The sequence below is a fragment of the Oryza glaberrima genome, chromosome 12, assembly GCF_000147395.1.
Source record: "Oryza glaberrima chromosome 12, OglaRS2, whole genome shotgun sequence".
In the NCBI taxonomy this organism is placed as follows: Eukaryota; Viridiplantae; Streptophyta; class Magnoliopsida; order Poales; family Poaceae; genus Oryza; species Oryza glaberrima.
In genome coordinates this window covers 22,628,786-22,647,831 of record NC_068337.1, presented here as the reverse complement: position 1 = coordinate 22,647,831, position 19,046 = coordinate 22,628,786, and the positions used below count along the sequence as shown (strand labels likewise).

At 40.3% G+C, this 19,046-nt stretch overlaps 3 protein-coding genes across 6 annotated transcripts; all 3 read right to left on the bottom strand.

Annotated features, from left to right (window-relative positions):
* Window positions 1-5,038, bottom strand: LOC127757171 (calcineurin B-like protein 2). Of its 2 annotated transcripts, XM_052282612.1 has the most exons (9): window positions 4,813-5,038; window positions 4,396-4,698; window positions 4,182-4,264; window positions 3,985-4,044; window positions 2,802-2,910; window positions 2,534-2,586; window positions 1,959-2,039; window positions 1,238-1,350; window positions 1-515 (listed from the first exon to the last, which is right to left on the bottom strand). In XM_052282612.1, exons 2-9 carry the CDS (start codon window positions 4,514-4,516, stop codon window positions 458-460), a joined length of 678 nt encoding a protein of 225 aa, XP_052138572.1. In that variant the 5' UTR covers window positions 4,517-4,698; window positions 4,813-5,038; the 3' UTR covers window positions 1-457. The 2 variants fall into 2 exon arrangements, with proteins under 2 accessions (XP_052138572.1, XP_052138573.1); XM_052282613.1 differs by lacking the exon at window positions 4,813-5,038 and having other exon boundaries at window positions 4,396-4,805.
* Window positions 5,039-7,191: 2,153 nt separating this feature from the next.
* Window positions 7,192-11,199, bottom strand: LOC127757170 (uncharacterized). 2 transcript variants are annotated; one of them, XM_052282611.1, is made up of 5 exons: window positions 10,735-11,199; window positions 9,858-10,224; window positions 9,619-9,773; window positions 7,712-7,898; window positions 7,192-7,538 (listed from the first exon to the last, which is right to left on the bottom strand). In XM_052282611.1, the coding sequence occupies exons 1-5, from the start codon at window positions 10,828-10,830 to the stop codon at window positions 7,468-7,470; spliced, it is 876 nt and encodes a 291-aa protein (XP_052138571.1). In that variant the 5' UTR covers window positions 10,831-11,199; the 3' UTR covers window positions 7,192-7,467. The 2 variants fall into 2 exon arrangements, with proteins under 2 accessions (XP_052138571.1, XP_052138570.1); XM_052282610.1 differs by having other exon boundaries at window positions 7,192-7,898; window positions 9,858-10,220; window positions 10,735-11,197.
* A 388-nt stretch (window positions 11,200-11,587) lies between these two features.
* On the bottom strand, window positions 11,588-17,317 carry LOC127758104 (protein DA1-related 1-like). 2 transcript variants are annotated; one of them, XM_052283732.1, is made up of 14 exons: window positions 16,764-17,317; window positions 16,612-16,675; window positions 16,425-16,491; window positions 15,220-15,357; window positions 14,978-15,065; window positions 14,662-14,821; window positions 14,126-14,246; window positions 13,963-14,046; window positions 13,743-13,862; window positions 13,004-13,216; window positions 12,851-12,910; window positions 12,643-12,761; window positions 12,440-12,498; window positions 11,588-12,322 (listed from the first exon to the last, which is right to left on the bottom strand). In XM_052283732.1, exons 4-14 carry the CDS (start codon window positions 15,319-15,321, stop codon window positions 11,988-11,990), a joined length of 1,461 nt encoding a protein of 486 aa, XP_052139692.1. In that variant the 5' UTR covers window positions 15,322-15,357; window positions 16,425-16,491; window positions 16,612-16,675; window positions 16,764-17,317; the 3' UTR covers window positions 11,588-11,987. The 2 variants fall into 2 exon arrangements, with proteins under 2 accessions (XP_052139692.1, XP_052139693.1); XM_052283733.1 differs by having other exon boundaries at window positions 16,771-17,317.
* Between the last annotated feature and the right edge of the window lie 1,729 nt (window positions 17,318-19,046).

The following is a 19,046-nucleotide window of genomic DNA, read 5'->3' as shown; positions in this document are numbered from 1 at the left end:
TGCAAACTCTCAAAAAAGGAGAGCATTTCATGATCATTGCAATTTGCAAACTCCAACAGAACATTTTCCAGCACGATCAATTTTTTTGAAGGTTCCTATTTTGTACACAAAATGAAAGATTCACAAAACTATATCCGATATTCTGATTGCTAGCCAAAAAAACAGAAAAGATATTCTGATTGCTAGCCAGAAAAACAGAAAAGAGGGGAAGAGAATAAAGGATCTACGGATTCAGACAGAATTTAACATCTCCCCGAAAGTCTCCAGCCACACTAAACTTCCAAACGAAAGAAACAAAGTTACATCAATTTAAAGATTTGAGAACTTCTCAAATCAAACATGCAACATCCTACAGAGCTCTGGAGTCTCTGCCCAATCCAATAACCCAATATCAAAATTCTTAATGAACCGGCATGAGCATTCTTCTGATGGTTTGAGTTCAAACAAATCCAAGAATTCAGGTGTCATCGACCTGGGAATGGAAGACAAAGCTTGGAAATGTAGTGGTGATGTCCCTGCACACATGTGGCAAGATTAGCTTGTGCTATAGAAAAACAAAAGTGTCTACAACATTTTTATAGACTTGAACATTTTTATGAACACCTAATCTTTTTTAGGAAAAAAAATACTTCTTTAGTTAAGAACAAAAAAGGCAGTGTGTTATTTTTTGTCAATATATGAAGTGCTGTTGTATCTGTGAAGTGGATTGCTTGAATCTGAAACATGGAGCGACCAACTCATCCAGTAGTTCAACACATGTTTTTTTAGAAATAAAAATATGCGCAGTGAGTTGACAAGGCATGTATTTAAAATCATGAACTTGTTCTTTTCCTCTTACATATTATGGATTAGATAAAACAATTACTATTTAAAATCAAGAGATGATACAACATGCTCTCCTCACTCCTCCATGCGACTCTATGTGCATGCGCAATTTTAATTAGAGGATGCTTGATTTACACATTTCAAGCATGCATCTCTCTCCGTAACATTCTTTCCTTTGCAAGACATTGCAATGGCAAATAAAATTTGGAATGGGAATCCGAATCCAACCATTTTTGTTCAAGAACAGCAGTAAACATTGCCATTACAACTATCAAGATGAAAACTTAAGGTGTCCAACATTAAGCTGAGAGAATTCAGAATTCTGCCCAGATGTAAATAAAAGACAGGAACAAAAAGAGCCAAGCTATTAAAAATATAGAGAGTATAAACAGAAAAAAAAAACATATCTTACTTGAGGTACTGGAGAGTCATGTTCTTCAGCAAAGAGGGATGACGAAGAACCAGATTGCGCCACTCTTCTTTATCAATTCTTCCATCATGCTTTGTGTCTGCCTCCTCAAATGTCTACAAATAAGAAAAAATAGTTTAGCATTGGAAGTTACAATTAAAAAGAAACAAGATAAACTGACCATATCTTATGCCAAGCCTATTGAGGATATGTCATCTAAATATCTATCTATTAAAAAAAAGTAATAGCACAAAATCAGTATTACTTCTATCAGTTTAAAAATAGTGCCATCCTAGAACACATCTAATTAAACCACAATAATTTGTGCGAACATTATTGTCTATAATATATTAATATATAATTTGGATGAAAATGAAGAGTAAATTTATACATAAAATACTATGATAATATTACACATTTATAGTTCTTTTAGTACGTGTCATCTTATTGTTACAAATTGGCACATTTCTTACTATGTTTCACCAAGAAGTTCAATGTTTTTTTTACCAACATCTTATATAATAAGGAAACATACCGATGCAGTTTTTCATTTGCAAAGTAAATACAGTATATATGTAGTATGATAAGGCTAGGCTATACAAAAGTCTGACCTATATAAGCAGGCTGAGAATTACTGATTACCACAAAATACAAACTAAAAAAATACCATCCAATACAGGGTATAACCAAACACAACAAAATATAAATGGAAACCGTAACATACCTTATCGATTATGCTCTCTATAATTTCATCAGAAAGATTCATTCCAGACTCAGCAAGTGTAGCAACAACCATCTGCTTAACCTGATAAATCAATTTTATAAACTATAGATGAAGTAAAAGGAAATATCCTACCCAAAAGAATGACATCCACAACAAAACTATTTAAAATATTTAGCTTTGATAATGGCATATCAGCTATTTAAAGATTGGCAGATATAGTCATCATCTCTCAGCAACAAAGCCCAGTGCAATTCATTGGAATCAAAACCTAACTCACCTAAACGCAACATGATTAAGCTATTGCTGCTACTACGTGATTTAAAATCTTGTAAAATTCAACGACAGTGATCTGACAGTATTAATGAAAAAAATGACATTTCTTTCTGCAGTATGCCATAACAAAACAACAAATATAGACCATCAAGTACAGAATAGTTACATGAATAAAACCACGATTTCATGTATCAGAAACAATCAAAGAAAATGTTGAATTAATCGAAGTGTGTGAGCCATATAGACAAGCCAACATGCTAGCTTGAAGGAGCACTGTGCAATGAGTAATTTGGCATCAATACCTCTTGTCTCTCAATATAGCCTTGTTGCTTGAGATCATATAGCTGGAATGAAACTGCAAAAATTGCATAGCTTCTTCAGAATTTTTTGTTGAGAAAAGATAAGTAAACAAGAGAAAACCTGGAGGACAGCATAGAAGTCAGACTATCAACTTTAAGTCTACAATAAATACTTTTGCAAATAAGCTCCAAGCCATTATTGTGACAATACATAATTTAGAACTGCATAGATGAGGAGTAAAATATCTAGCTACAGTACGTCTGAACTCACAGTCAATCTTCTCATCAAGTGGAGCACTTGGATGAAATACTGAGAGTGCACGAGCAAATTCATCAAATCCTAAAATTCCATTGTGTTTTGTGTCAAACAAATCAAATACCTGTAAGAGCAGGGAGAATATTAAGAACATGAGGCAGCACGGAGATAAAGGCAAAATCTGCACTGACATCTATCATACAGCTATTTTTCTACAAAGAATTTGGTCACATGTAGCTTCAACTGATAAATGTAACAAGACAACAGTTGTGATGGACAGTATTAGCCATACAACAATACCAATTGATTTCAATGGAATTTAACTACAAAAATATATTTACACGATAAGGCATTCGCTTATAGTACGAATGGCCAATGAAAGGTACTACTCAAATTTGGATAACAAACGGATCAAAGCTCACAAATCAGAACTCAAATACAGAAGTGTGCTAGATGCAATGCAAAAGGTAAAAGACACTCATAATGATAGCATAATAACATAATAGCCAAAACACTTAAAACATGTGCAAAGTCCCAATTATGCATAATACAGCACTCCATCTGCGAAACATGAACATTGTGATTAAGGAAACTTGTAACTGATACAGACGAATCAAGTACACACGAGATGTAAAATGTAATACTGATGCTATAGCATAACAGTTCAAGAAATTTCACGTATAAAGTAATTAATGATTTGGTTACAAACAAACATGCATGAGGATTAACATTAAAAAAGGTACTAGATAAGATGTCGGAAAAGCCTAGAGAATTCTGGACAAGGCCAAACTAGAGCGGGAAATAATGAAATGGTGCAGGCCATAGGGCGGAAGACAAGCCACGGCAGGGAAATGACTAACCAACGGTCAGATGTTATTTGGAGACATGTTTGGCAGGAAACAATACAGGAAAGGAAAAATCCTAAATTAAAGCATATGCGGTATATAGCATATCCGAAACTTAGACCAATATAATCCTAGATAACTAATACTATTTCCATGCAATTAGAAGCATTCAATTTTGTCCAGTATAGTCAAATAGTCTCTAGTGTTCAATTGCTCATGCTGCATTGACTAGGCGCGCCTAAATCTGTCGCTTTTCAAAACTTCCAAAAGGGAAGAGCGCGATATACCAAATCAGAGCAACGGCATGCAGCACCATACAATAATTAACAAGTTTGCAATCAATGCAGACTTACACGGTCGGCGAACAGGCTCTCCTTCTTGCTGGTCTTGAACAGCGCCAACTGAAACTCCTCCTGCACAAGGTCAACGGACAAACACAGTCAGTAATCGCATACAGGTTCACAATAACATGCCTTCATCAATCAACCAATCAATCAATCCCAATTCTACGATACAAAATCGTGGCGCGAACAGAGGACTCCACACCAACCTTGTTAATCAGCCCGTCATCAATCACAGCACTGCTTATCTTCTTGAAGAGCTCGTACAGCGCCTCGACCTCGCTCACGCTGACTGCACAACATAGGGCCACAAAATCCAACCCAACCACACACACCAGTCAAATTCCCCCAATGAGACAGGCTCAGCAACAAAAGGAAGGAGGAGTACGGCGCCCCAACCAATGGCGAATGCGGCGGACTTACAGACGGTCTCCCTCGCGAGGACCTGGGGATCCTCGAGCCCCCGCGGCTGCTTCAGCTCGAGGTCGCAGCACTTGAACACGACCGCCAGCAGCTGCCTCACCCCGTCGAGACACTGCACCATGATACTCTCCCACCACCACCACCACCAACGCCCCCCGCCCCCTCCGCCGCCAACTCCTCCACCACCACCACCACCACCAACAACAACAACAACAACAACAACAACAACTCCGCCGCCGCAGACCTAGCTACTCACCGCGGCCGCCCATTCCGCGGCCCGAGCCGGTGCCAGGGGTTTCGATCCTGCAACCAAGCCCCAACCAGATCAATCAATCAATCAATCGCCATCGCAGAGTAGAGTAGCCCTCCCTCCAACTCGACCGATCGAATCGGATCACAGAGCTGGGGCACGCGCACCTCAGGTGGAGAGAGCGAGAGAGAGAGAGGTTCCACGCCTCGCGGTGGAGGAGGTTAACCCGGAGCTCCAATCTCGCCGCCGCCGCCGAGGTGACGGGATTCGATAGCTAGCTAGGGCACGCGGGGTGAGATCGCGAAGGAAATTCGGGGGAGGAATCGAGGATGAACTGGCTGCGATGCGTATGCGTGTGCGCGTGCGTCTACTTGTACTCGCTTGGTTTCCGCATTTGGGGGGGGGGGGGGGGGGGGGGGGGGGCGAGGGGCGGGTTGCGGCGCGTGACTGCCGCTCTGCTCATGATTGGGGGGGCGTGGGTCGCTGGGCGGGTAGGGCCCACCACAACGGCGGAGGGAGAAGCGGGCCGCCGCGCAACGAACAAGCACGAGGAGGCAGGTGGAGGGAAGGGAAGCGGAGGGGGGAGGGAGACGCACGCGGACGCCCGCCGCCTAACCGAGTAACGGACTAACGGACGGACGGCCGCCAGATAGCGTGCCGTTTCTTCTGCCTGCGCTTTACTGCACTTTTTTTTTTTCCGTTTGGAAGATTGATTTGAGTGTTCCAGACGTTCAGTCTCTCCGGTGGTCCGGTCTCCACACCTTTTCTTTTTTTTTCTTCCGTTGGAAACATGAATTTCACACGAGTTTTTTTTCTTACGCCTTTCATTTTATATTATAATTATTTTGATTTTAATCAAGTTTATATAAAAAATTATCAACATCTAGAACGTTAAATTAGTTTATAAAATGTATCATTGAATATATTTTAATAATATGTTTATTTTATGTGCTGAATGTTGCTATATTTCTTTTTAATAAATATACACAGCTTATAATATGAAACGGAGGGAGTAGCAATAGTGTGACTAGCTACTGTTTTTTTAGTTTAAAAGCTATACGGGATGTTAAAACTGACGATGGAGGAACATGATCATGGTCTGGAGGATGTCCATCGAACCAACGTCGGCTAATACAAACTATATTGTTAAGTAGGCTGCACAATACCCCTAGCTTCGTATAAAACATACAAAACATATTATCGCAAACGAATGCAATAAATACGTATTTACCCTACTTACTATGTGTCGCCATGGTTTTGGCGTGACGCAAAACATGTTAAGTTTATGAATCTTTAATGATACAAGTTTTGCATCTAGTTCACCCTAGAAAAAAGGTTAACCATAGAGCCCTGAACTAATAATATTAGTTTGTGAGATGGATAGGTTTTAGTATCTGGTGTTACCGAAATGTAATCAGAAGAGATATGTATTAATTTAGAAATTATCTTGCTATCCAAGTTTCACAATCTTCTTGGCTTCACCATTGATGGAACATACTATCACGGCGTATACAATAAATGATACTATGCATTTGGTGTTGTTTACTTCCCCCATCCCAAAATATAAAGAATTTTGGAATAGAGGGAGTAGTACTTTTGTTGTGTTTTGGCGCGGAACATGTTTAATTCGATGAATATTCACATATACAATAAAAGTAAGTTTCCAATCTAATTGAATAAGGCCAATTGTAACATGCTAGTCAACCGTATTTAATGTTGTGGGTACGGATAAGTTCAAGTACCCACGTGTTACTATCAATTTCGTATCGCTTGCTTTTATACATGTTCCTTCTCTATGCATCATTCAGATACCAAATGAGTCAACCTGCCACAAATTTCATGCCTTTCACTGTCAATTGTCAAAGCCACCCAGTGTCCACTCAGCCTTTGCGTTTGATAAGTTTCAGCCACACAGCAAGGATAGCCATTGGCATCCAGGGGTCACCATCGGCCATGTAGAGCAACAAAGGTGGCAATTCATTGCGAGAATAAATGGACGAATCCGACGTGGGGATAAATGTGGTGAAAATTTAGTCAAGAGAAAGTTTGCAAGTACAACTGTAATATTAATACTTCCTCCGTTTCACAATGTAAGTCATTGTAGCATTTTCCACATTCATATTGATGTTAATGAATCTAGACATATATATCTATTAGATTCATTAACATCAATATGAATATGAGAAATGCTAGACTGATTTACATTATGAAACGGAGAAAGTAGAATTTATATCTTTGATTAATGTCCACATCAATGTCAGGCTTGAGTCGATGCTCTGCACACCTATTGTCATCATAGATAACCAGCTCTGGCACCACTTGTAAGATAAAAAACTATAGAACTGAAATTGCTTAAAATAGGCAAAATGAAACGCGATCAGGAGGGGGGATATGTGATAATACTATTTAGTTTTCATCAATTAATCTGGAGGCTTAGGTGAGATCATGTTATCAACAAGAAAAAGAAGTTTTTGTCACCCAACAGATCCAGTCTGTCAGACAGAACAGAACTGCTCACCTGATCCTGGGGTAGCATGCTGCCTTACTGAAATTAAAAATGGGACAGCTCTGGATTTTTATAAACAGAGAATGACTGTATGTGCCAGTCTATTAAGCGTGCAAAGACAAAAGGAGTAGAGTTGTTAACACAAGCTTCCAATTCATGCTTCACCTGCTTGGCTGCTTCCAAGACAATAGAATAGTGTAGCTTCTGATCCAGATCAACTCAGAATTCAGCAACTGGGCATTCCTTCCTGCCCTCATGAAGGAAATTATTCTTTTCCTTTTATAACTCCTTGTGATGTTGCAGGCAGATGCCATGGTCAGTGATCAGTGGTCAGTCGACTGCAGGTTTGCAACTTCAACTGCAAGGAACTTTCCCTTTGATTGTGTTCTAGACATGAACAAGATAATGGGGTTATAAATGTCTGAAAAAGTAATCACATAACATATTTTGATTTGGACGAAATAATCCAACTTGTCTTGCATTTCAGTTTCGACATCAATAAAATAGGGCAGCTATGACTATTAAAATTGAGCAAACTAGAGCTGAAAGAAAAGTGATACTAGATACAAATCCTATGTGCGCTTCGTCTCCACAGGGTATGCGCCATGTAGCTTTCTCCACAGGTGCAGCATCAAGATCTTTCAGCAACCATGAGCAGGATTCAGGAACAGTATCCTTCTTTCTGTAACGTAGAAGCAGATCTGGGCTACCAAACTCAACCGTCGCATAACCACTGGCATCAAGAGGCTACAAAATAACATCATCATAGTCTGCTAAGTGTCTTTCACAGAAATATTCTGACAAGGAGGCATATAACTAAAAGGCAGCGTATTGTCAGACAAACTTGAAAATTCTTTATAAAATCTGCACATGAGAACATGAGAAGTTGACCATGATATAAAACCTAAAATAGGACCAGATCAAGTAAAAGCCCACATGTTTTTTGACATGCTTCAGTTGTTTATACTAAATATGTAAACTTATATATATATATATAGGTAAATTAACTGGTGCTACATGGAGTATGGGCTCCAAGATTCAAATTGAGTATATACCCAATTTGAATGAGTATGAATTTTTTTTAAATGTTTAGATATGAACATTAACTTCTTTACTAACAAGTTCAAACAAGTTTGAACTGAGTTTGAACTTTTTTTTGTTAGATTTTGGTTCTAGGTATATAACATCCAAACATATAATTCGTTAGGTATGTAATAATGAATTGTGAAATAAAGTTGAGTTTGAGTTGTTTTGTTGTTAGGTATTTGTATGAATCAAATTCATATACCTAGATATCTACTTACAATTTGTAAATTTTTAAAAATTTGAGAGAATTTGTGTGTTTTATACCTTGGAGCCCGGGCACCATGGAGTCCCATATGGGTATATATATATATATATATATATATATATATATATATATATATATATATATGAAGTGACCACAATATATCATAGGACTAGAACAATTCCAACTATTGCATGCATCCACCTTTGAAAACCAATTGGACAGAAACATATGGTGGGAGAACTATATATTACTTTCATTACACCATGTGAGTTATAAGGCATGTGCAGCAAAGAGAAAACATGCAAATGGCGCAGCAGCGAACATGGTCACTGCCAGAGAACTTAGCTTATTTGTTTTCTTTATTTTGTTATTCCTTGAACCATCCACTAATTACATGTTGAAATTTCATATGCAAGTATTCTGCTACATATTGATGTTAGAATTCCATAGAAAAGCATTTTTAAGTGCACTCATAGATCTTTCTTTTCACAATCTGGCTTTGTTGATCACATCCTGCAGAGTGTCTCTTATGTATCCTGCCTTTAAAAGGTTTTAAAAATTCTCAAGTATATGCGAAAATATATATGATAGGGATGTACAGTTTGGGAAAGTTTCAAACTCAACTCCCAAAGTAAGAGGCAGACACGAAACAAAAAATATAGAACGAATGGTGATTTTCAGTGCTTAATTACTAATCTTCTGGCTTGTCCCTTTTTGGTATATTGATAAATAATACATTTGAAGCTAAATTTTGCCAGGATATGACATTGTTCTACCTTACTTCAATGTTCTTTTTAGTTATTCTGGAAACCTATTATGTCTGGATGTGCAAGAATGGTACATAAAGGTCACTGGTAATATATGGCCTGTGAATTAGAGGGGAAAAAAATGTAGCCATGATGTATTTCTCAGTGTCTATGGAGGCAAAATGTTCCCGTAAAACAAAGATGGAGCTAATAAACACGTGAGGTGTTGAATATTTCAGATTAAAAAAAATTCTCAAGTTGAGAAGGTAAACCTGAACAGTATCACTTCTATTATCATTTATAGAGAACATATGAATAGCAAATGGATCTCAAACAAAGGAAAAAAAAGCAACGTAGAATTGTAGAGAATGTTTTATATGAATACAGCAGAACCAAGTAATTACTTCAGAAAGTTCATTGAGAACCTTACCGGGTATCTAGCATGGAGAGGCAGGTCTATTACAAGGTTACAGTTCATCGATGCAAGTGGTGCGAGATCAACATGGATTTCCACAGATGACCGGTTGGATAGAGCCGAAGGCAGTTCAAGGTTGGTGTCTCCGAAAACAGCCATATCAAGATATACTGCAGCATAGAAAACAAACTTGATGCAAAGAGAAGAATATTGCAGTTGTATGGTCTACCTCAATTTTCTTAGTTAGAAATCACCTTTCCGCTCAACAAAATGTTGTAGCTCAAATGGGTCAGCAAACACACCATTCGGGAGATTTTCTATTACCACCAGATTGGCATCATAGTTATCAAGGAAATTAACCATAGCATCTGCACAGTTAGCAAATTCCACATGATAGACTAGACGGCGATGAGAACCTTCACCAACCAGTTCCGAGTGCAATTCTGTAAGCATGGGTGCATCAAGATCATAATCAAGTCCTTTGCATGAGTCAGCAGAATCAGATGTTTCAGTCAAGTCACGATGTTGAGCAAGCTGGCCGATCAAGGTATCGAGGTATGAATCAGCGACATATCTCCTAGAGCACGGCATACACTTGTTGAATTTCTGGCTGGTACCTGCCTGTTCAGTACTATAATTAGTACTCACCCATGCGTACATGAACATTAGACAACTACTAGCTAATTAGGAGCAAAAATGCGCTTAAATATTCAAAGCAGCACTTACATAGTTATTAATAGCAAGGCATATTTTATATTGCAGACAATGTACAGTGAACTACCACTGCACTACATACCATCTAAGTCACTTACAGCAACCTAAATCTAACATGGGATAGCTTCAAAGTTCCTGCTCAATTTTGGGACTAACTACATCATCACGAGAAAGACACTCCCACGAAGTAAATTATACCATTTCCACAGTTTTCTGTATTCTAATCTGCACTAATGATACAATGGAGCAGCAGCATGCCAGCATCTCCGTGAATTGGTCAATCAATTGACAGTAAACTAGGGGATTTGGCATTCATTCTCAAGTGCGCAGCCAAATCCAATTGAACAATTTAACACAAAAACTCCGCATAAATCTGCAGAAAAATCAGTATGAGCCAAGAGCATCCACCACAGGTACCTGCCCAGGCGATGACGACGACGACGAGGCGGCCGCAACGCCCAAGACCCAAGCCACGACCACGACGAGCAGCCACGGTCCGCTCGCCGCGGCCATGGATTCTCTTTCAGCAGCAGGGCCTCTCACACAGAGCAGCCGCTCAGAGCGCCGGAGGCCGTGGTGGCCGAGCCGGATCTGACTACGGGGACGCCCGGTCGCCGGCGGCGGATCACAAACGGTAGCTCCTCCCTCCCTCAACTGTAGTACAACCGGCCAATCCTCCCTCCCACGATCCAACGGCAGCCGCCGGGGGGCAGTGTTGGGGATCGCCGTCAGGCCTCGCCGGCGGCGAGTGTGGTGGGGTAGAGGGAGAGGTGGGAAGCCGCGACGGCGACGGCGACGGCGGCGGCGGCGGCGGCGGGAGCTCGCGAGTCGCGTGACCGTTTCCGGGGAAGAAGACGGAGTGGGTCACAGATAAGGAGGGAGACGTGGAAGCGCTGTGAGACGTTGGATTTTAATCCGATGGTTGAAAAGGTTCGCAATATTTTGAGGAGAAAAATTCTTGCTCCTCTAGGGATTAATATTTCTTCTATCCACAAATATAAGGCATTTCTAGCGTATAAATTTAACAACAAATATTAGCATTTTCTAGTGTACTTTTGTTATAGTTCCCTGCATTTGTGGACAAAAAATGTATTTGACGTTTTGGACGAGATTTTATCAATTTTTTGAAATTCGACCATCAGTTTTAATTTAAAATAGTATTATAAAATACAATAAGTTTATGATGTTGCGATAACACATTATGAGACAAATCTACATACGACATTTATTTTGTGTTTAAACAAGCATTTGAGAAACTATTAATGATATGTATTTTCAACAGTTTGATGGAATCTTATCCAAACGTCAAATATTTATACATTACCATTGGTTTCATTCCTTCAAAAATAAAAATGAAATTATTGGAGTGAATGAAATAAATACATTCAGATACAAAAGGTGTTACATAAGTACATAACTCAGCAAAATTATCTTCTGATTGCCTGTTCTTTTCCAAGGATGTGTTCACTGTGAAAAACTATAAAACCTCTCTATAGGAAGACTTACATGTATTATTTCAAAGACAACAAGAAAGAATTGGTGCAATTTATGTCCTATTCAATCCTCTTCTTTCTTTTCTCAATTTACTGTAAATTAATGCTACCATGATGAGGGTATATGTAACTCCAATAATCTCCAAATATGCATCAATCCTCACAATTGATGAATGATCAATATGGGAAAGACCCTGTCATTTTCATATGATTAAGGGTACTTCTCAGGCCATAGCTTTCGACAGCCCGATTGGCAGCTCGAAAACCATCTCCGTATGCCTCAGATGAATCCGTTTCGATCTGATGTTTGATGAATGCTCCGAGCTTCTTCTCGAATTCGGTCTTTGCGCCCTTCTTTGATGTGGTTGGAGTTGAAGATGACGATGACGAAGATGCCACTGAGGTGGCTGATATGTCGATACTAGAACCAAAGATGATCTCTGACTCGAGCCACATGTGGGAAAGAACTTGGCATATGCCTTCTTCAACCTGAGGACTAAGAGACCGAAATCCTAGAGAGAGAAAAAAAAGATGTTACTAACACTGATTGGAAAGGGAACATGGAGGTGGCATGAAGTAATGGAAGTGCACATGATTGTTTGCCAGAACAATGAGCAGAGTAAATGTACCTTTCAGACGTAGATAAGCATGCATCATTTCATGGGCGAGAATTGAGCCAGTTTGTAATCTGCATGACAAGCACGTTATAACGACAGTGATTAGTGGTATGTTCCGTTTTTTCGGACTCTGATGTAACATGAATTGATTATGAAAGATTCTAACAAAAACTTTGGTCAGTACTAAAGGAAAAACTAAAACTTATACAATGTACCTCGGCAACCCATATAATATCAGGATTGCAGTCACTTCACATCGTCTTTCCAGCTTATATGGTGCTGTGATCATATCTATAATTCTGTTTCCCGGTCCAATTATTGGTCTTCTTAAGATCTGGATGCATTACATTATTCATCACATGCATATTTTTTGTGTCTGCCAGTTATCAAATTTATGCAGTAACAAGGCGGTATTTAACTCACCGTTCTGACAATTTGCTCTTCAGAAAGACATAGTCCCCTTGTTTCAGGAAGATGATGCCCCTGAGATGACAGAAATTGAAAACCTTGTAAGTTCAAAATATACTAACATTCTGTGCAAAAACATAACAAGACTCTCATGTTCATGCCACTTACATTTTTCTCAGTTTCTAAAGCCTCATTTAGAGCCTGTCTCTCAACCAAGAGTATTGGAACTTGTTGCTCCACTTTCATGTTCAGACCTTCAAAAAATTCCTGAATGTCCATATACAGCTGTTGACACTCTGGTGTATCCATTATTGAAGAATTGAGACATTCCAAGCAGAGTTTCCTCCCATCATCTAATGTGATGTATTTGATGTCCATCGGCTGAATTTCAGAAGGATGAAAAGAAATGAATTACTAGTTCATCCACAAATGTATACTGAAATTCATAAGTGCCATATAAATGTCACATAGTTATTCACATCTGATCACTAGAGAAAAGAAGTAATTACATAATTAATTGAAATAACCACTAGTGACACAGGAGCTACTTGCTATCTGTTAGGCAGTCCTATGCTGAGCCAGATATTGACACAGAAGTTACTTCTTTGCTTTTAGAATGCTTGAGAAGTTTCTGTTGAATTCTACATTGAGCCAGCTTTTCAAGAACCTATCACTAATTGCAAGCTATTGCTGAGAAATGAAATAATAAGAATGGGAATATGGGAACCCCAGTTACAGCACTATCTGCATCTATATAAACTGGTGATGAAATGATCGCATAGATTCAAAACAAATTTAAATTGTTATTTTCCAAATGGTAGTCAAAACTGGCCGGTTTCTTTCCAGGAACAAGAAGTGACAAGCTGGGGAAACTGGTCTCATTGAGGATCTAGATCCCTGCACTGACCTCCATTCTTTCACAACTGCAACACCTAGGAGTGCCATCATCTTCATGGGAAGGACAGTACTTTTGCATCCAGAATGGATGTGCTCGGTATTCGATCAGCCCATTCCTGTTCGTTGGAATCTGTGTATGAAATGCAACAGTCTCAATTCAAGACAGATCAGGAATGTAACTCCAACTAACACGTCCATGCACATTCTGAGCATGGAATTCATTCACTTACAAAGTTCTTGCAGACATCACATTTTGGATGGAAAAAATCTTTGTAGCATGATTTGTGGTATGGCTGATCTTCATGCATAGCAAACTGAAATAGAAGAAAATAAGTATAAATCATTACATCTGATTGTAAGGACGGTTAGTGGTGATATAATAGGGTGTAATACCTCATACTCAGAGATGGGCTTGTTACAAGCAAAACACCTGAAGCACTGAGGATGCCATACTGAATCCATACAGCTAAGAAAACGTCCATGACCAATTGGGTTTTTGCATCCAGCACAAGTTCTGCAAAAATCGGGAATGAAAAAAAAAAGGACTGTAGCTGTCATCATTAAATCAAGACTAACAAATAAACAAGATCTTTGCATGATTGCATCAGAAATGTGGAGCAGATCATCCCATGACTGCATGGCATGCGCAACATGCTACGAAGTACTAATCCTTTTTATGCACATTCATCAGGACAAGAACATGCATATTGAATATATTTCTCAAGTAGAAGAAGAACATATGCTGAGAAAAATAAATTTGGATACTGTGATTACAAAGTTACTTTGCCAACAACTGGCTGTTATTTTTTTTTCGGGGGGGTGAGGGTGGGGTGGGTGGGGGGTAGGATGGAGGTAGGAGATTCTGTTAATCCAACACTGTAAACAAAATAATGAACCATAATCCAATTTACATAGCATCCGATAGGCACCTGGATCCACTTGAGGCAAATAGAATCGGAGGCAGCTCTCTTGGGGGCTCTGATGGAACATTCTCAACAGGAATATTCTGACGTGGAGGAGAGTCAGCATTAAGGCTCTCCTGGAGAGCTCGTGCAAGTTGTTCATCTTCCTCCAAATTATAATCGATATCTACATTGAAAAAAAAATGGAAATGGTAGCATACCACACTCTTAGTCTGTTTGTACTGGATCATTTTCTTTTCCACAGTCCTTGTTCTCAAGGAGATAAATATCACTATAATGAACAACTAGATAAGATGATACAAATGCTCAGGATAGTACTAACCAACAGCTTTTCCCTTATTTTGTTCTTCTGATAAAGACAGTGCAATAGCACGATCTATATCTTCATTATCACTTTCATCATACGCTCCCTACAGCAATCAAGATGCAACACTGAGTGACCATTCTTTTATCTCAGGAATAGGCATTCTACAGATCGAGGTTTAATCACTTAGAACAATGATTTCTCTGAGAGAAACTTAGAACAATATGTGCAGATAACAACATAAAAGGCAAGAAACTAACTCTGGCGTTATCTGATGAATGACCTTCATGCCAGCTTCCATCATAATGGCCCCTTGAAACTCTATTTACTGAACCTTTAAATATTTTATTTAACCAACCCATGACTCGAGGTTATCTGAGGGTCGAATTTTCTGTAGCCTGCAGCAGAGAACAAAATGGATTTAGAAATAAAACTTGGAGAAGTTTGTGCAATCAGATATGTTCTTTTAAAAAAACTTTGCAGATAGTCCAATCATAGATGAATGATCTGAACCATTTATAAACACCAGTAAAAATAAACTATTTTACATATTTTTACAAAGTGGTGTTTGTGATTAAAAAAATCAATATATAGTGTTTCTGCATGTCTTGTTTATATAAACTTATTGACTACCTCAAAGTAGTCTTAACATGCATACATGACATTCAGATTTTCCTTTACAATCCAATCGTACTATCAACATGTTCTTTTTTTTTCTTTTGCGGGGAATACTATCAACATGTTATTAATCAGAATATGTAGTACACAATAGAATAAGACATTTTAAAAATATAAATCAGTAAGGAACCTTCACTGGATGAAACTATTAATCTAAGAATACATGTTGAATTCAGCACAATGGGGTTGAAATTTCTATATCATCATGCAGAAAACATGGAACAGAGGTGATCAGCCAGCCATCATATGTCCAACTACATGCCCCTCTCACCTGTTACACTATGAATTCACAGAAGGAAATAAAACAAAAAGAAAAACGAACCGAACGCAACAAAACGACCCTATATCAGTAAAATTTGGTATGCTTGGAATCCTACAGAAACTTTGAACTAAGAGAAGCTCTGATGCAGTTCTGCTTAAACAATTGGTCGACTTCCTGACAACAACTGAGACCAAGTTGGCCAACCCATGTTATGATACAACCACGTTAGGTAACAACCCAATATATTTAATCACCAGGCACTTAACAAGAGGAGATAAAATATTCATGAGAAATTATTCCTATGGTCATCCTCCTCACCGAAAGAGGGCATTAAGAGCAACCAAGAAACACACATTGAGATAAAAAAAAAAAAACAAGGTGCAATTCTGTAAGAACATGCATTACGATTTCTTGCAACTGGCAAGTAATGACCAAATTGTCAAGCATGATTCCTATGCAGCAGTTATACATATTTCTAAGTCAGTGCTCAGTGGCAAAAGGGGAGCTTTTAGTCCCTAAACTTACCAGAAGACAAAAATCTCATAAACTTTTCGCCAATCGAGAACGTTTCCAGTACTTCAGAAAACCAAAGCTGAAAAGGAAGCAAAGCAGGTTAGCACAAGAAAGCTGGAAAACCTATGAAGTCTGAACTGAAAAAGAGCAACTCAAATTGTCCTAGCATCTAAGAAATCAAGAAGCATTCACATCAGACCTTGAGCCTGCAACAAACTAGGAATTCAGTTCGCCGTCGATCGCCTCGCCTCCCGCTCAGCCCGCTGTGATCAAACAGAAGCAAATCAAATCAAATCACTGAGCCCAACACCAAGACAGCACAAGAACACCTAACTTTACCATTCAACGAACCTTTTACCTCGAAGTGACCCTGAAACTCCCACAAGAAACTCCAATTCTCTGTAGTCCCGATTGACCACGCACCAAGAACCGAGACAAAGGGTAACTAATCGAGCTCGGGACAGGCGAACCACCGGCCACGGACAGCTCCGGTTCTTGATCTCTCCCCACCCAAGAACGCCTTCCACAGGATAAAGAAAAGAAGAAAAAAGAAGAAGAAGAAGAAGAAGAAGAAGAAGAAGAAGAAGAAGAAGAAGAAGAGGCGAGAAGGGATGAGACGGAGACGCGAGAGAGACCCTTGAGCCGGCGGGGCGACAGGTAGGAATCCAGGGGGAGGGGAAAGAGGACAAGGGAGGTGAAGGAAGCGTGACATGGACGGGAAGGAGGAGGCGGACTTGCTGGCCTGGTGCCTCTGCGCCTGGGTCAAAGAAAAAAAGGGTGACGTCCACCTCGTGCCCGCACAGGTGGCGCGGTGACGTCTCGCTTGTGCGCCCGCGCGCGCGGCGGGCGGCGCGGGAGGCGTCTGCCCCCACGTGGGGGCGGCGCACGCCGCCGCCGCGCCCGGCGTCGCATTCCGTCGAACGCCTCGCGGGCGAAGCGGGGTGTGTGTGCTGCGTAGTAATTGGAAGGAAAAAGGCGAGGGAGACCGTGCGAGTCGTGGTGGAGTGTTGACTCGCAAGTTGACTAGTCAACGGTATTAGGAAGTACTCGTCACATTCCTCGTGATCACAATCCGCATATTTTTCAACCAGGTTGGAAAATTGAAAATTTTGGGATGCACAAGTTATCATGATAATAGGTTGGTTGCTTATCAATTTTGAAGAAAATTTGTCAAAGTTCATTGGATTTTTTTTTTTTGAGAATTACACAGTACAACGCAGACACTCACAACGCACGCGCACTCACCCCACTCACCCCTATGAACACACGCACGCAAACCCTACCCCTATGAGCAAATCCTGGAGAGATTGACGAAGTCACCACAGGCGCCTCGCTGTCGACAGGTACGTCGCCTACCACTGAAAGCACAACGCCGTTAAATCCTGGAAAATTCGCACGCGTACTCACCCACAGGCGCCTCGCTGTCGACAGGTACGTCGCCTACCACTGAAAGCACAACGCCGTTAAATCCTGGAAAATTCGCACGCGTACTCACCCCACTCACCCCTATGAACACACGCACGCAAACCCTACCCCTATGAGCAAATCCTGGAGAGATTGACGAAGTCACCACAGGCGCGTTTGCCCCTATGAGCAAATCCTGGAGAGATTGACGAAGTCACCACAGGCGCCTCGCTGTCGACGGGTACGTCGCCTATCACTGAAAGCACAACGCCGTTAAATCCTGAAAAATTCGCTCCCACGGGGAGTCGAACCCAAGACCTCAGGTGCTACTGAGGCTCTTGTAACCACTAGGCTATATGCCCTTTCGCAAAGTTCATTGGATTGGATAGAATTATTGTCTGGTTTTTGTTATTGCTACATGTCGATAATACCGATTGTCTAGTAGTTGTTGATAAAGCCTACCCCACTCTCATTCATTATCTAAAAAAAATCCATTCTAGTTTTTTATTCTGCGATGACGACAACCATTGAATCCAACTGGGGGAGAGGTACTCGACCTCTGAAGCGATCTAGCCAACGATGTGGATGGTGTCGGTAGAGTGGGGTCAACCGAACAATATATATACGTTGCCAACATGCTTGATGTTGGCGGAGCAATGGTACGAGTGGCAAGTTGCCAAGTAGGCGGCAAGCGAAAGCCTTCCCTTACGCTTGTTGGGTCGGCAACGACGACACTTCCAAGGACCATGACCACTCTTAACGGCATTTTTTTGTGCACCCTGCCCTCCGTTGACGGGATCCTCCGGGTAAAAACTAAGTCCAAATCCACACATGGGTGGTGGCGACACTTTTGACGTCCCGTTCTCTTTGGAGGTGTCGTTTAGGAGATTTCATTTTTCATCTATTAGCCTTCAGGCAGTTGGAGTGTTTTGGATTGTGGCGGGTATGTACAAGGGACTTCTCTCTCGCCCTCTCCTTGGCTAGTGATGTCCGGGAGGCTGCGGGTGTTTTCAAATGATTGGAGGTGTTGGGGGTAGTTTAGTCGTGGCTCTCTTGTAGGTTTGGTGGTGTCCGATCGCACTGAGTGATGGTTAATGCGGCGCTACTTCTTTAGTGTGAGTGGGTGCTATCGGTGTGTGGTGGTGTGTTTTGTTTTCTATTTTTATTGGTTATAACCTTACAGGGTTATAGTCTTCTTGTTCATTTAAAGAAAATGATTTCGAGTAAAAT

Bases quoted from the DNA above. Each gene is read 5' to 3' on its own strand.
- LOC127757170 (XM_052282611.1), bottom strand. From the start codon at position 10,830: ATGGCCGCGGCGAGCGGACCGTGGCTGCTCGTCGTGGTCGTGGCTTGG. The intron at 10,225-10,734 runs GTACCTGTGGTG...AGTACTGAACAG, and splicing joins CGTCGTCATCGCCTGGGCAG to GCAGGTACCAGCCAGAAATT. The intron at 7,539-7,711 runs GTATCACTTTTC...GTTCATGTCTAG, and splicing joins GCACATAGGATTTGTATCTA to AACACAATCAAAGGGAAAGT.
- LOC127758104 (XM_052283732.1), bottom strand. From the start codon at position 15,321: ATGGGTTGGTTAAATAAAATATTTAAAGGTTCAGTAAATAGAGTTTCA. The intron at 14,047-14,125 runs GTATTACACCCT...CTTCTATTTCAG, and splicing joins AGCCCATCTCTGAGTATGAG to TTTGCTATGCATGAAGATCA. The intron at 13,217-13,742 runs GTCAGTGCAGGG...TCTGAAATTCAG, and splicing joins GCAGTTGTGAAAGAATGGAG to CCGATGGACATCAAATACAT.
- LOC127757171 (XM_052282612.1), bottom strand. From the start codon at position 4,516: ATGGTGCAGTGTCTCGACGGGGTGAGGCAGCTGCTGGCGGTCGTGTTC. The intron at 2,911-3,984 runs GTAAGTCTGCAT...CTGCTCTTACAG, and splicing joins AGAGCCTGTTCGCCGACCGT to GTATTTGATTTGTTTGACAC. The intron at 1,351-1,958 runs GTATGTTACGGT...TCTTATTTGTAG, and splicing joins TAGAGAGCATAATCGATAAG to ACATTTGAGGAGGCAGACAC.